Genomic DNA, 17626 nt, shown 5'->3' with positions numbered 1-17626 from the left:
TTACCCGTTAGGGTGCGGATAAGCTCTGGGTCCTGTGCGCCCTGGATGAAGGCTGCGCGAACAAGATCCTCGCTGATATTGCCCAAACTTAACTTCTTTGAGTTGAAGCGAGTGATGAAGTTTGGCAGAGATTCATCTTCTTCCCGTGTGCATTTGAGGATTGTCCATTGCTCCTCGGTATACTTTCGCTGCTGGCTGAAGTGCTGGCTAAACTTCTGCTGGAAGTCTGCCCAGTCGTAAATGTGGTTAACCGGTAAACGATCAAACCAAGCCCTAGCAGCCCCCACCAGCGTCATTTGGAACATGTAACACCACGTGGGTTCCGTCCAATTGCTAACGGTTGCCCCCGCTATGAACCTGTTCAAATGATCGTCTGGATCAGATAGGCCGTCATATGTGCCTATGTTAGGCATTTGTTTAGCACTCTTCGGGGCAATTGCTTCAGCAATGTCCCTTGCAAATTTGGACGTTCCTGCATTTGTAACGTTTGGTCTGAACGTTTTAGAGAAGTCTCGTGGACTTCCATCTATGCTTTTTGGTTTGAAGGCTTGTCCAAAATGCCTTTTCGGTTGGGTTTCCGTTTCTTTACGCTTCCCTTTTGCCTTATGACGAGGGTTCGCGTCGGAGTCGGATTCCTCCGAGTCATCCTCCCAGTATTCGAATTCGTCGGCCTGTTGCACGGAACGCAAGCGTTCGTTTAACTCAGCCTGGAATTCTTTTTGTCGTGCCTCCGCCCATGCCTTGACTTCGTCGAGAGTCTGGCGGGGGAGTCTTCGTTTTTCAAATTGGGTATCGGTGGATCCCAGTAGGCGGTCATTTACTGCACTTGCCCCTGCTTTAGTAAGTGGGGTAGTGTTCGTAAAATTTACTTCACTTGCTCCGGCTTCGGTAGCCGGAGTAGTGTTTGTAAAAACTGTGTTGCCGGTATTCCCCCCAATAGCTGGGGTTGTGGTTACCGGAATTTCTCTAACCATCTTTTGTATAAAGTTTTGAAAAAACTGGAGAAAATTGTAGTTCTAGCTTTATGCACGGATGGCGCCAATGAAGAAACACTAAGTGACCCCGGGCAGATTATGGGTAATCTGGGGGCTAAGTAATGTTTCCCACGAGGGGTTAGACCCTTGGAAGACGGTTCTTCTGATAACCTGCAAAACAGACACCGTGAGCTCGTCACTGAGAAGGGGGGGGTTCCTCCTTGTGACCACCCTCCGGCGTGAGAATCAGACTAGATTGCTCTTTAAATATAAAAGTATATTAAGAGATTGCTAGAGCAGATATCAGGTATAATATGATAAGATAAGATGTTCATACCATTGGGGTATTTATAGCCGAAGGTAGGTTTCCAAGGGGTTTAGCCGGCCCAACACGCTACCAACTGTAACCTATGCACGTGCCCTGCCTGTGAGTGGTGGATAGGTAGCGGCTGACACAGAGCAGGCGTGTCGTGCACTCTTCCTCTTCTGCCAACTACAGGCTAGGCACGTGGTATGGCAGGAGTTGGTGGGTAGGCGGCGGCTATTGGTCACAGTGCTGTGGCGTGCTGTCTGCCATGCTGCTGTCAGTGAGCTGTCGCATTCTTGGTCAGATCTTTTGTCTGTACCTCGTCAGGTATCACACAAAAGATCCTCCATCATACGGACTGGCTCATTTAGGCGGGAGTTTTCCCCCTCCCGCCTTTGCTCATTCCTTCAGGTGACACTGGGGAGAGTTAAGTGCCTAGTGCGTGTAGCCATGCTGCGCGGGTGGCCTTCCCTCATGGCTTGTATCCGAGGCTGCGGGAACAGGCGGAGTCCTTCACCATGGGAGGCATTTCCTGCGGGACCAGCTTGCATACTGCGCGTAAGGACGTCACTTCTCTGAGCATGGTTGGTCCTGCGGATCCAGTTGGTCTCTGCGCAGACGCCCCTGTTTAAGGTGAGTCTTGCGGGTCCAACTGGGCTCTGCTGGGACCTACCTCTTCAGCATTCAACAACATATATATCAACAAGAGGCAAAAATGTAATTACCAGTACTATCCAATTATCTACACTGCTTTTTAAAAGTTTGCTTAAAGTTTGTCTTTTAAAGGTTTTTTTGTTTTACTTAGTAATCATTAAATGGATTAAATGATTTGTTTACTGTGTTTACAAATAAACTAGTAAGAAGCCACATTCGATTTTTAAAACTTTATGAGGTTATCCCTATCATATTAAGAAGTGCAAAAGATATATGTGATTAAGTTGTTGAGCCTATCAGAAGTCAAAACTCGTGTGATTAATCAAAAAAGATTATAACTAGAAGGCTTGGTGGGTGGGCATTTGGTCTTTGGGAAACTAGTTCGGGTTATTCGAGTTAACCCGAAACCCGATTTATTTTCAAAAAGAAACCCGAACCCGAGCCTATTAATAATTTGGGTTCGTTGGGTCAACCCGATTAACAATTTTTACCCTATTTAACCCGACCCTAATAAGCTTATTCGGGTTCGGGTCGGGTTGGGTTCGGGTATTTTGGACACCCCTACACACAATGTTAGGTAGCCAAGTCTACTATCTCTTGTTACAGGGAAAGCACGTCGCTCTAAGGTCCATTACAGTAAAACCTGGTTGGAATTAGTTTCATCTTGAGCCCTTGAAGTCTATAGCCCAAATCTTTACTTTCATTAGTAGTTAGGCTAAATCTCATTGGTAGTTGATGGTCTTAGTTGGTTAAGAGAAGTAAAATTGTTGCGCTTGGAAATATTTTTTTCTTTTTGAACGACTAAATATTACATTTTAAGGGAATGAACTCTTGATATTTTATTCTCCACCCTCACTATCTTATCACCTCACCAAAATGGAAATGACTCGTGTTTATTACAAAGTAGTATTTTTCGTCACACGTGTTGTGTTATGGTTTATATTATAGTTTCGCTCTTTATTCTATTGCTTTGCTATAATTTTTTACCGAACTTTAAGGGGTGTTTTGGATTCCTTAACTTTCCCAAACAACTTATACAAGGAGGTAAAATAAAGAATCATAAACACCCCCCTTAATTAGGTTTGTACGTATTTAAGACCTCGTAGAAAGTGATGACAAAAGTTCAAGTATTGGGTAAAAGTTAGAGCATGGTGATAGGGTAATAGCACACTTTTGTTAAACCGTGACTACTTTTTTTAAAAAAAATAATTTTTATTAAAAACAGCCTGACAAATAGTGGGTCACGATAAACAAAACAAATTACAAATCAATCTTCCCAAGCTAACTATTTCTTCTTAAATCTATGGCCAAACCACAAAAATCCAAAAGTCTTGATGTCTTTCATAATTGTTTCTAGCCATCTAAATACATGAGTAAACATACTTGGTTGGTGACTAAATATATTGGCTAAAATAATTAATTAAGAAAGAAAGAATAATCATATGTCATATTTGGTGTGGTCTCCGGCATGAAGCAACACGATGCGTTTATGAATTATAAGAAATGAAAATTCGTCAAATATAATACATAAAATGGTATGATCTGGCTCCTTAAAATCAATTACGTACCATCTGCCTTACAAAATTGCAGTCAACCTTTTGACTTTTAATAATTAAACAAGTTTATTTGTCTTTTTATGCATTGATAATGATTACATTCCCTTATCATTTAAAACTTAAATAAAATTTCGGATGGGCTAGTTATCCGTCAATGATCTAAAAAACAATTTATTTTTTTTAAGAAAAAAATTATCTCCCCATCATGACATCATCAAAATTGCTCCTACTATGACAATCATCCTCGTCACGAACTCTAACATTGGCTCAAATGCTACGCCTCAACTACCACAATCGTCACTTTTATTATTGTCAGTGTCGCCCGCCATGACAATGATCATACCCGGTGTATGTCTTTCAACTTCTTCAACAAATTTACCATCCAAACATGATTACTTTTTGATAAAATAAAAAATTTCAACCTATTTATTGTAATAAATTACCTTTTAACATATTTTAGTTTTTTAAAACTCCAAATATTCGATAAACTCTAATTCTAAATTTATAATACCATAAAATTGAATTCTTGATGAGTTGATGTATTTTAATCCTTTTAAAATTTTAATATATTATTACAATAAATAAACAAATATATTCTAAAGGCCGGTGGACCCTTTGATGTTGGTATGGTTTGAAAAATGAAAAAAAAATTGAGGATCGAGTGATTGACGGTTCTTAACAAACATTCTAGTAAATTAATAGAAGTCTCATGAGTGATCACACATATAAATGAATAATTACTTCAAACGTCAAAGGATTGGCACTTACGGGTTTGTACGTCTCTTATATTGTTACTTTAGTTTCTCATACTAAACTAACGTGCTGCACACATTCATTTTTGGTATTTACGAGTGTTTTACCTGATTCATTGCGTTAGAGGAAAGTTGAGAAAACCCGGGCGACGTTAAATCCAAGTGTTGTCGGTCTCAAATGTTGAAACGGTAAGTCTATTATGAATTTGGTCAGTTTTTGTTACATGTATTATGGTAGGCGGAACTAAAACAAAAAACAAAGCAAAAAATATATATATACATAAATTGAGGTGGACCAGCGGGGCGCATTTGTCAGCAAAAACTTGGGCGATGGTAAAACCCGAGCATTTTCGATTTTGCGTGTTGAGACCGTGAATTTGCGCAAATTCGGTCGGTTTCCGTCACATTTGTTATGGTACCGGGGCTAAAACATAAACAAGATTGACATTTGGTCGCTTTCATTAAATTCGTCAGTATAACGAAACTACAACAAAACGTAATGAATTTATGTGAATTCGGTCGGTTTCCATCGAATTTATTATGATACAAGAACTGAAGATAAACAAGATTGACATTCGGTTCATTTTTGTCTTGTTATGTACTGAAACTAAAATAAAAAAGCCGTGAATCAATAGAAGCTTTGGACACTCCATTCTCTTTTAATCTTATTACTTATTAGATCATGAGTAGTCATAACTCTCCACCTTCAGGCATTATGCATCACGTGGCGCCCAGTCAGAGTTATGATTTTTTACAAAAACAGGCTGTAGTCATAACTCTCCACCCCCAGGCATTATGCGCCACGTGGCGCCCAGTCACTTTTACACTTTTTTTTTTTTTTAATTTTTAATAAGAATAATCAAATAACAATAATATTTTATTAAATAAATGTTACATGAAAATAAAAAAAAACTATTCGTCGTCCTCGTCGTCTTCGCCCTCTTCGTCGTCGTCGTTGTCGTCCTCGTCGTCTTCGCCCTCTTCGTCGTCGTCTTCGTCCTCGTCGTCATTGTCCTCTTCGTCTTCATCGTCTTCGCCATCGTCGTCGTCGTCTTCATCATCGTCTTCATTGTTTCCCTCGTTTTCACCAGGCAAAGGCCAATACATCCAAAGATGTTTGACCAAATCCTCCTTTTGTGCGTTATGTATCTCTCTTGATCGCACGGAATCCGAGTTTTGGAGTCTTTGCTCCATACTTGCCGGAGTCCGTGGTGGATCCAGGTCCGGTATGAAAGTTGGACATATTGCTCTTCCCTCGTCCTCGATGATCATGTTATGCATTATGATACACGCATACATGGCACAATTCATTATTTCTAAAGACCAAAGACGACAAGGATTTTTAACATAATGCCATCGTTGTTGAAGAACACCAAAACAACTCTTGATATCCTTTCTCGCAGACTCTTGCACTTTCTTAAAATACTGTTTTTTTTCATCCACCGGGTCTCTGAATGTTTTAACGATTATCGCGTACTCTGGATATATTCCATCACCCAGATAGTACCCATGATGGTAGAAGTTATCGTTAGCCCAAAACGAAGCGACGGGAACGGTCCCAGATATGTAACTCTCCATCACAGGAGACTGCTCTAAGACGGTTATGTCATTGTTGGAACCTGGAACACCAAAGAATGCCGACCAAATCCAAAGGTCGTATGAAGCGATCGCTTGAAGGCTGACCGTTGGTCCCTTTTGGTCACCTCATGTGAATTGACCTCGCCATGCAGTTGGACAATTAGCCCATTCCCAATGCATGCAATCTACACTCCTTATCATGCCCGGGAAACCATGCAGTTGGGCTTTCTCAGATAATGTGGTCCATATAGTTTCAATATTTCTATATTTTACAAAACTTTTATAAAATAAATGATTAAAGTAAACAAGATATAAAACTATTTAAAAAAAAAACGTACTGTAACAAAAATACTCCAAGGTGTCCCGAGTTGTTTTGCCGGCCATCTTTAAATAATCGTCATTGATGTCGGCCGTATTTCCGTAGGCGAGCACGCGTACGGCTGACGTAACCTTCTGAATAGCCGTGAATCCTAGCTTCCCTCGACCGTCAGGCTTTTGCTTAAAGTAATCAAACTCACTCTCCAAATCATTGGTGATGCGCATAAACAAATTTTTAGACATCCGAAAACGACGCCTAAAGGTCTTCGGGTTCTTGTATCTCGGCGAGTCGCAGAAGTAATCCGCCATCAACCGGTTGTTGGCTTCGGTACAATCTCGTTCGATATATGCTCTTTTTGAAACGGGGGGGGGGGGGGGGGGTGGGGTGGAGAGCTAATCGCACTCGTAACGGAACTCATATAAGTTGTTGCGAGCGTAATCGCACTCGTAACCGCCTGTTCCTCCGCCGCGTCCTCGGCTTGTTGGTCGGGCCCGAAAAACTGTTTATATATAGATGAAGGATCCATTTATATAGTGAATTTTGTGTGTGAAATTATAGAGTTGAAAGAGAATTTTTATAAAATTTATGAGTTTTGATTGGGAATTAGTTGGTTTAATATATAGGAATTGTTTTTTAATTCCTTTCCAACGTTAACATTCAACGGCTCTATTTTTTATATGTGTGCCATTTATAGCGTTGTATATACAACGTTAAAAAAAAATAGCCAAAACGCCGAGGGTGGGGGGCGGTGTACCCTCGGCGTTATACCCCATAACGCACCCACAACTTGACCACTACGTATGGTCTTAGATAGATGAATGGGCCAATAGATATTTGGACACCAAAATTCTCTTTTAGTTTTATTAGATGTTTTTTTTATTTTACACCTTAAATATCTTACCAGCCAACTATGAAATATAGTTTCTTAATATGTCTTTTCTTTTAGGTTATGTGTAATGGATGGACTACAAAATGAGGCGATTTATGTCATGTGATGCCCAGTCAATAAATGATGAGTTTTTGTTTTAGAAATGTAATGGTGATGGAGCCCCATATATATATATATATACATACATGTATATATCACACACACACATACAAATAAAATAATAATATAACAAACATGCATATGGGCGACAAGAACCTCTCGCCCTTACACATTTCGCCCCTATATAACGGTGTTGTAGGCCCCAAAACCACTATTTTGTCGCCCCACTACACTCACTTTTACCGGGAACAACAAAATCCTTTAATCAAATAGTCTATTAAAATAATCAATAATGTAATCTCACATTTAATCGACTAAATATTCGAGAGTATTCTTTAAAAAAAAACAAAAAAATACATGAATTGATGAAATTGGAGTTAAATGGTTAACTTTTTCAACAGTAAATTTCATTATCATCAATGAACCACAACTAGAAAAGAGAAAGAAACCCGAGACTCCTTCACTAAGCACGGAGGAGCCACATAAAAGTAAACAGACAAAAATTACATTACAGCCAACTTACATCACTTAGACCAACTATTATTGAAAAGATTTGATCTATTGTTAATCCATAAAAATCCCAAAGCCTTGATAAGTTGATATCACCGAACTCCTCTCCAATACTCGCTTCTTTGCATTCATGAACCCTTTTCAATTCTCACTTTTCATAGTCTATAACAAACTAAAGTTATGATTCCTTGGATGGTCTTCTTCTCTTTGTCACCTTTTGTGACTTTTGGAATGAAGATTGAAGACATCCTCTACCGAGGAAATTTGGGTTTAATGGTTAATGGGTTTACTCTAAACTAAACTTATTTATTTAGTATAAAATTAGATTAGTTGTTATACTAAATGATTAGTTTTTTTACAGGTTTATATAATTATATTTGTATAGTTTTTAAAACATTCAATATATTTTTCTTGATGATTAGTGTCAAAATTTCCTAAAATCACTTTCACAATTTCATGAGGTCACTTTCAACGTTTAAAAGGGTCGGTGTCAAAATTTATTGAGACACTCCCAACCACATATATACTAGAAAGATTTTTTTGCTTCATGCTTTCATGATGATCCAACCGTTATTTAGGGTCCGCAAAGGTTGCGTTATAGGCTTTCCAAAAATAAAAGAAAAAAATCTTTATTTTGTTGTAATTAAAAAATAATTATTCTCCCTGCATGATTATCTTCGCAAGCTCTTTAAGCTTGTTACTTAAATAAAGTAATCATACTATGGGTAATGTTTATGTAAGTTTTCAATCACATTAGGGTGAAAGGGGGACTCCCCTACACAAATCCAACTCGGAAGGGCAACTCACCCGGGGTACCCCTTGAACCCACACGAGCTCACTAAGTTTGAGTTCGGTGTGTTGTCTCTAACACTCTGTCCATCAGTCTTATTTAACAAGGAAAAATTTGTTTTGATGAAAATGGAAAGAAAGTGAATTTACCCTTCTAAATTTAATAGAAAGAAACTAAAGTTTTGTAGAAAGAAACAAAAAAATTGATATTTAATAGAAAGAAACAAAATTTTCGATATATTCCCCTCCTAAAATTTCTTCTATTATGGGCGGATTTGGAGAGAATAAAATCTCTTCCTGATTTTTTTTAAAATTCTTTAATTTATTTCCTTTCATTAAAACTCGAAAATAAGAAGGTAAAAAATAGCTTTTTATTCCCCCTCACATTCTTTTCTCCCTTAAATTTCTTAATTTTTTACTCATTTATCATTCTCAAGGACAGAGGTAATTCATAACAAGATAATAATTCATAATAACATGTAAATTTTGTTACTCATCAATTTGATATATACAAAACAAATAAAGGGTTAAAAAAAGATTATAGGAAATCAAATCGAACTTGCCTATCAGCTTGATGTATAACGAGTCATTATCACAAAAATTAAATATGATTATTTAATTTTTAACAACTATACTTTAAAAGAGTTTGAAAAGATTACGCATCCAAGTGCCGCCATCTACCTCAACCTAATCATAGCTCAGGAGTTCACTTCATATTCGGTTTTCATTTTGGTTGAAATCCAAAACCGAATCAGGAAACCGAATCGATTTTCGGTTTGGCTTTGGCAATTATAGAGAACATATTGATATTTTTTAGATTTTGGGTTGTAGATGCTCTCATGGTCACTATGAGACATTTTTTTCAATTTTATTTTAAATAAAATAACTTTTTATCATATCTTTGATATAGAGAGATTAAAAAACAAGTTAATTTGATACCCGGTCAAATTCGATATATAGTTGTTACATCAAACAATTATAGTTTAGTGTCAACTAGCCACATAAATTTTTGGAATTTAATAAGTGGTCTAATTTGTTGAAAACCCTAAATATCTAAACATTTATTGTCTAGATTATTTTATAAATGGCTGTATATTTGAATGGTCCAGCTTATTTTACATGTATTAAAAAAGTTTAAAATTTTTACCAGAGAATAATTGGTGGTATATAACTATATATATATACAGTTCACCTATGACATGGCCACAAGTCCACAATACATAACAAGTTTGTTCCTGTTGAATGGTAAAGGTACAACTCACTAAAGCAAGTTTTATAACAAGTGTACAACTCCATGTTCCAATTGTCAAAGGTATGTACATAAAAACATGATGATGACCAATTTTGCTTTTGTTTTATAGCAAGAAGATAATGGAAGCAATCCCATCGTTGATTAGATCCATTGATGCTAATGAAGTTGTGGGGTTTGATGATGATCTCATGAAGCAAAATGTGTTGGATCTTGAATTTACGGTACGTTTTTTTACACGTCAGGCTCTAATTTCACACCGTTTCAAACGACTATACAATATATGCAATAGACAGTCGTTTTGACCAAAACTTTTTAAGTTTAACCTATGCGGTAATAATTTTCAAAGTTTGACGTTTTTGGTTGATTTTGATATTAGGATGGAGACAAGATCGAACCCGAACCCGAACATGAACCCGAAACTTCTGATGACGGTTTACGTCACCACAGAACGCCGTCGATTTCCGTCAGCATGCCGCAGTCTCCGGCGGAAGTCCCACAAAGCGCTAGAAGAGTTGCATTCAGAGACGACGTTGAACTGGTTGAAAAGAATGGACCACCAGCCGTTTCCGCCACCAAATTTTACTCTCAGCCTATACCCACCGGAGTTGGCTTTGAAGAAGCTGTTGCCGCCGGTAAGTTTCCAAACCAGCCGGTGAAAAACACCAAGGTTGAGAAACTGAAAGATCAAAGGTACAACTCGTTCAAAACATGGTCGGGTAAGCTTGAGAGACAACTCACGACGTTACGAGGAAAACCGCCGGGTGAAAAGCCGGTTATTACTCCCCGGAGTGAGAATTTGCCGGTTGATCGGTATTTTGATGCGTTAGAAGGACCGGAGTTGGAAACCTTGAGGGTATGTTTTCATCATTTTTATTTTTATCCATTTCAAAACCGAAACCCGACCCAAATTGAGTCAGATATTGACCGGTTTTGACCAAACTCGAACTCTTTTTGAACTTGCACAAGTTTAGGGCCTAAAATTGATATGTATACATTAGCACATAGGGGTGTGCTCTGTCTGGTTCGTTTTTTTTTTGAACGACCAACTAAGTAACGCCGGGTACTCCGTACGCGGACCCCATTGGCTAAATGTAGCCCGAGCCGGCCACTAGTCCGGACGGACGGAGCCCTAGCGGTCCACCTATTGAGCGATTCACCGGATAAAACTCGACCCCCACGCCCGCCAAATGGCACGACAGCGAGGAGCCGGTAAAACCGGGTGAGATCAGGACTCGAACCATATAAATTGGTGGTAGTGAGGTTTGAACCCCCTACCTCTCACTTGTAAAGTGAGTGCTCTACCATTGAGCCACATCCACCAACTTCGGTCTAGTTCGTTATAGGCTCAAATCAAAGGCTCAAATCAAAAGTTCAGTTTTTGAGTTTTAAAAAACTATTCAATCTATGATAATTATTATATATAATAAATAGAAAGTTTGGTGCCGCAAGTGCCTTATTTGGTCACTTTGCGGCACCGAACTGGTCCGTAAAGTTTGTTTTTGTTTATTTGGTTCAGTCATCGTAACGAAAATGAGCAAACGTTAATTTTATGTGTTTTTCCAGCTTTAGTTCCAGATTGACAACGATCGGCTTTTACCAACGTTCGTGTTTACCAACAGACGTCACCCTATTGGTCCAGCTCAACTTTTATAATTGTTTTGCTTTATATTTGGGTTTAATTCTGGTACAATAACACACGTTACCGAAACCGACCGAATTCGCATCGACCTTACCGGCTCAATGCTTGGGGCCGACAACATTGGTGTTTTACCACCGTCCGAGGTTTACTAACCTGGCGCCGGGTAAAAAACTAGTTTGGTTTAATCATTGGGAATATTAATCATTTGGGCTTTAAAATTTTGACTAAATAAACAATTGTCTCAAAATAATGAATTCGAACACAATTTTTTTTGTTAGTCAATAGTTAATTAATTATTATACATTTGTCTTATAATATTTGGATGATGCTTTTTATTATAACTTGTAAATTATATAATATTCAAAATAAAAAAAACCCGAAAATCTATACATTTGGTTTGGTTCATTTTTTTAATTAAATATAAATCCGAAACTGAACTTATAACTTGATTTTTACTAAAACATAAAACTAAACTGTTAGTTTTTGTTTCGAGGCAACCTAACATTTTCGTTGTGATCTTTAACAGCCATCGGAGGAACTAATTCTACCCAAAGACAAGAAATGGCCGTTTCTTCTGCGGTTTCCGATCTCATCATTCGGTATATGCCTTGGCGTAAGCAGCCAAGCCATAATGTGGAAAAACTTATCCTCCACACCTTCAACACACTTCCTACACATAAGTCCAAGGATCAACTTAATATTATGGTGCATCTCGGTCGCTCTTTTCGCAGTCGTGGCATCTTCATACATTCTCAAACTCATCTTCTACTTCGAAGCCGTTCGTAGAGAATACTACCACCCGATCCGAGTCAACTTCTTTTTCGCCCCATGGGTCTCATTACTATTTCTAGCCATTGGACTTCCACCAACTGTTTCTACACACATACCACATATTTTATGGTATTATTATTGTTCTTTCTTTTCGAGCCGGGGGTCTCACCGGAAGCAGCCTCTCTATCCCCATGGGGTAGAGGTAAGGCTGTCTACATCTTACCCTCCTCAGACCCTACCATAGCTTTGCTATTGGTGGGATATAATGAGTACGATGATGATGATGATGATGATGATGATGATTGTTCTTTCTTTTATGTTTCTTTTTATGTGTCCAGTCTGAGCGTCCGATTCTCTACTGCTCTAACTCTGCTCTAACTGCTGAGGAGCATGAAACCTTTATATTAATCAATCCATATTATCATATTACAGGTACATTTTCATGGCACCTATATTCATCCTGGATGTCAAGATTTACGGACAGTGGAAGTCGGGTGGGCAGCGACGGTTATCAAAGGTGGCGAATCCGGTTAACCATTTATCCATTGTCGGGAACTTCGTGGGGGCTTTGTTGGGTGCTTCTATGGGGTTAAAAGAAGGTCCTATTTTCTTCTTTGCGGTTGGCATTGCTCATTACACAGTGTTGTTTGTGACTTTGTATCAAAGGCTTCCGACTAACGAAACTTTGCCTAAAGAACTTCATCCGGTTTTCTTTCTGTTTATCGCTGTTCCGAGTGTTGCTTCGTTGGCTTGGGCTAATATTAATGGGTCATTCGATTATGGGTCGCGAATCCCTTACTTCCTTGCCATGTTCCTCTATTTCTCTCTGGTTAGTTAAATAGTACATATCATTTACATTAACAGTAAAAATAAAAAAAACATATTATTTACAGGCAGTTAGAGTGAATTTCTTTAGAGGCTTCACATTCTCATTGGCATGGTGGGCATATACGTTTCCGATGACCGGAGCTGCAATCGCCACAATCCGATACTCAAACGAAGTCTCAAACACCTTCACTAAAATATTAACAGTCACCCTTTCGGTGATTGCAACACTGACGGTTTTCGGCTTACTTGTGACCACAATTCTGCATGCTTTTGTGATGAGGGATCTCTTCCCGAACGACATTGCCATTGCGATCAGTGACCGCAAGCCCACAGCTGTTCGGAAGTGGTTCCACCGAAGGACTGGCAGCTCAGAGAATGACATTGAACATTACCTGAAGTATGCGACTTCAAATGACAAAGATGTGGAGGTTGATATGAATGTGAAAGAGACAGATGTTGAAAGTCAACGTCCGTTGACATGAAGTGGATTGATTGAGGTTGTTAGTGATGATGCAATTGAGGAACATGGCTTCCATTTTCCGATGATGTTGGATGTTTATAGAGTGTGAGGATTATAATACTAATAATAATAATGGTTGGTGAGTTGTAAGTTATGTTCATTGTACTTTACCTATGTGTTTGTTGAGATATTTCTTAATATTTTGGAATAATATTGTTTTGTGAAAAACGTTTTTGTATCTTGGTTTTGGTAAAAGGATCGTTGTGTAGACTGGTTAAAACAGAAACTGATCTTTAATGGCTTAATAAACATTCATAAGATAATGTAGACGAGTCAACCTATCGAAGATCTTCATCGAAGGGTGTAGGGACCAGGGAGGTTCTCCCATTGAAGGAGCGGTTAGTAGAAGGTGACCACGAGTCACAACATGTGACATGATCAATATAATGCAACTTTGAAGCTAATACAAGACTCTGTCACGTATCACATGCGTATAATAGTAAAGCGATGTCAGTTAACCATCACCAAAGGAACATTTGATAATGGTAGACGAGTTTAAAGATTATACAGGAATTTGTGCCATGTATCACATGCACATGATAATGAAGTGTTGTCAGTTAACTTTCATCGAAAGAACATTTGATAATAGTAGACGGGTGAAAATCTGATATGAGACCTTGTAACATACTAACACGTATCACATGCATTTAAATTGATAATTGTACAAGCCGCAAACTACTAGTCTCACTCATGTCACATCTATAAAAACGACCTCTATTAGAGTTGTAACTTTTCAAGTTAAGTTAAATTAGAACTAACCGTATAAGATTAAACAAATTATAACTAAAAACGAAAATTGATTTTATAACATCCATTATCAGTTTGCTTTTAACATTAATTTACACATACCAACATCCAATTTGACATCAAATGTAATTATCAAATGAACCTATACTACTTCAACAGCATAACAAACATCTAACTTAATAAAACAATAAAAACGATACGGTTACAATTACATCAATAGTCAAAACAAATATGACATCACCTCATAAGATCGATAAATACAAAGGCGTTCCAAAGGCTATGTAACAACATAGACGGTAACAAGTTTCTTGACCGTGCAAAAACCGTCCCCATCACCATCCCAAGAAACACAAGTGGCAACATTCTTTGCATGTTGAAATGAGCCAATGCAAACGCTACTGAACCTATAAAAATCGCACACCAGACTGGCATATACCTTGTTAACGAAGGAAGAAGAAACCCTCTAAACACAATTTCTCCCAAACAGGAGCACAAACAGAAACAACAATCGCATAAAGCAACATTGCCATTGGATCGCGTGCAACTATCGACTGTTCGACATTGGAAACCGTGATGGGAGTAGGCGGAGGCATGGGTACCAGGTTAAGGTTGACTTGTGAGAGACGATTGACCAAAGGAAACATTAAACATCCTAAACCGACATCAAAATGCCAGTTTCCTTTGAAGGTGAACTTGAACCAATCGGATGAAAAAGGGCGGAAGCTTGAGAGGCAAAGTTTGAGAATTGCAATTCCAGTTAAGCCTTCCACAACGTCGGTTAAAAGGCTGTATAATGCTTGTCCTCTGTATGTTAGGAACTCTTTTCTGAAACCTGCTGTGTGGGCTATAAATGGTATTATCCAAGAACCTACTAACCAAAATGAGGTGATCCATAGGAGCATTACCTGCATTGTTAAAATTTGTTATTTGTGCGAAGGATACTTATTTCATGCTACAAATTATATGCACGTGCGCACGCGCACACACATGTAATGTTATCAAGCTTCAAACTTTGATGTATGGATAAAAAGATGGCAGCTTACATGTGTTATGAAGTTATAATAAAAAAATATAATTTGATCCATAGCCAAAATTACCCAAGTGGTTAAAAAAAATCAAACTTTAACCTCCCTCTTCATGAAAGGCAATTAGTTTTTGAATTGCATACATATATATTATTGATATAACTAATCAACCTCTTATATAAGCCAAACATCCAAATTAAGAAATTAGTTTTTATGCTTTGAATTACATAAAAAAAAATTCAATTATCAAACTGTTGATACATTCAAGATCACATATCATGTTTTGACCTATATCAAAAAGCATCAAGACTCGAAAGTCGAAAATGTTGATGATTATCCAACTTATTTTTAATAGATTAGGTAAGATATAAGAACCGCAAAAAATAAATCATTATTCCCTTTGAAAGAAAAAAGTTTGAACAAAACATATAAACCTCATGTGATTCCTTTTTAAAAACTATAGCCAGTTAGCCACTATGTTTTTAGAAGCAATATTTTATAAGTTGGTCTCTAAAGTGTGTAGTGTGTACCATGTACTTATTCCTGACCTAGCAATAAAATCAAACCATATCCATCTTGTATGATATATTTCATACACTTTTCATATTAAATGAACTTTCATAAACCACTTGACTATGCTAGACGAATAATGGTATTAACTCACTGCAGACAATATGGTATTATAACTGAAAAAAAGCTGCACCTGCAAAATGGTCTTGGCTGTCCAGGAACTGCCCACGGTTCTGCACTAAGTAAACCATCTGCAACCTGCAAATAACATCCACTTATTAACCATATACTAACTCAGAAATATAAACTAGAAGTTAAGGCAACATGCTACTAGGTCGGGAAATCAGCATATGTATAAAATAATTTAAAGAGTAAAAAACCTTTTCTCTCTATAAATTGGAACATAAAGAAGCAAACAATTCAACGCATACTAAAACTGTAATAACTACATTAACTACTTGAATAAGATACCAAATAAACGCATCCGTACACACACAAAGATGGTAAAAAAGCTACCTTTCTGAAGTCTGAAACCCAATTATGCTTCACATTTGGTTGTTCTCCCTCCAATTCCACCTTCTTTTCTGGCAACTTATTTTCTGAAGTTTCGGGGACGGTATGTTCCAAAGAAGATTCATCGTGCTTAAAGCATGAAAATCTCCAATTCTACATATAAACAATAATTTTTAAAAAAAGTAGTACCATTGAATGTATTTCAAAAAGAATATATAAAATGCATTCATTTTATGTTATGTTATTAATCTAAATAACAAAATATAAAAAAAAACGATGAACGAGGTTAAAACTAGAATCACATCAACAGACTCTTAAGTCATCGGTAAAAACTATTTCTTGATTTCCAAGAAAGCTTAACTTTTGATATGATCTATGTTTTCATGGTGAATTTGTTCTAACAAGCATTAACAACACAACAAACTACAATAATAACATTAATAATAATAATAATAATAATAATGTATAATAACCAATTTGGGCTTATTAAAAAATGCAATTTGGGCACAATTATGAAGTCAATAAAACCAATTACAATCAATTAATAGACAAAGATGCGAACTTGAGCTTACATTTGTCCGTATCTTGGAAGAAAATAACTGTAAGAATCGATTGGTTCGTCTGAATGATACATAGGGTTTCAAGATTTTAGTACTACCAACTCCGGCAGTAGAAGGAAGCGAGCCGATAGAAAGCGTGTGGCAGCACGGCGACGGAGTGACGGACATGGTGACGTGGCTTCGCCAGATTGATTGAATTCCGGTGGAGAATTGGTGGTGGTGGTTGCTGATGCATTAGAGGGATAAAAACCTAGTTGGGTTGTTGGCACATGTTGTTGACGGTGGTTGAATGGTTTTGACGCGGTTGATTGGTGGTGGATGAGGGCGGAGACGGTGGTTGGAGATATCGGAGTTGGAGGAATCTCCGGCGAAGGTTCCAGGAAGGAACCAGGAAAGAGGGGATGGGAAAATGTTAAATGTCATTATGACATTGGGTCTTATAGACCCATGGTATTCGTAATCGTGTTTGTTCGTTTAATTTTACACGAATAATTAAATGAACGGGTTTTCTTATTCATGTTCGTTTCTTAGGAAAATAAACATGTTCGTGTTTTAATATTCTAAACAAACAGTCATAAACGAGCACCAATTGAAGTCTATTTTGTTAGAGCATTTTTAGCAGTTTTTTAATCTTTATCTTTACAACTACATTAAAAATATTACATTTTCTCTTTTATTTTTAATTAAATAATATTTTTTTATTATATTTTTTTTATCCTCCATTTACGAGCATATTAAAAAAAAATTATAGATGGTGAATAGTATTTTTTTCAAATTTACTGATAAACATAACTTTCTCGCTATCTTCCTGTTACAATTACTCCATCCAGTACA

At 37.4% G+C, this 17626-nt stretch overlaps 2 protein-coding genes and 1 pseudogene across 2 annotated transcripts; 1 reads left to right on the top strand and 2 right to left on the bottom strand.

The window, feature by feature from the left end:
* The first annotated feature begins 9620 nt into the window (after positions 1–9620).
* LOC143620219 (S-type anion channel SLAH2-like) lies at positions 9621–13403 on the top strand. The gene is made up of 6 exons (XM_077091952.1): positions 9621–9678; positions 9789–9900; positions 10056–10532; positions 11845–12218; positions 12522–12918; positions 12983–13403. Exons 2-6 carry the CDS (start codon positions 9799–9801, stop codon positions 13397–13399), a joined length of 1767 nt encoding a protein of 588 aa, XP_076948067.1. The 5' UTR covers positions 9621–9678; positions 9789–9798; the 3' UTR covers positions 13400–13403.
* Positions 13404–14335: 932 nt separating this feature from the next.
* LOC143620218 (uncharacterized) lies at positions 14336–15285 on the bottom strand (annotated as a pseudogene).
* Positions 15286–15869: 584 nt separating this feature from the next.
* On the bottom strand, positions 15870–17190 carry LOC143620296 (uncharacterized). The gene is made up of 3 exons (XM_077091997.1): positions 16805–17190; positions 16236–16385; positions 15870–15977 (listed from the first exon to the last, which is right to left on the bottom strand). Exons 1-3 carry the CDS (start codon positions 16958–16960, stop codon positions 15870–15872), a joined length of 414 nt encoding a protein of 137 aa, XP_076948112.1. The 5' UTR covers positions 16961–17190.
* Between the last annotated feature and the right edge of the window lie 436 nt (positions 17191–17626).

This window comes from Bidens hawaiensis, unplaced genomic scaffold, assembly GCF_021521415.1.
Source record: "Bidens hawaiensis isolate Kalapana, Puna unplaced genomic scaffold, B.hawaiensis_p1.1 tig00002553_1, whole genome shotgun sequence".
Lineage (NCBI taxonomy): Eukaryota > Viridiplantae > Streptophyta > Magnoliopsida > Asterales > Asteraceae > Bidens > Bidens hawaiensis.
Note: the sequence above shows the minus strand (reverse complement) of the source record. Positions and strands in the feature narration are given on the sequence as shown.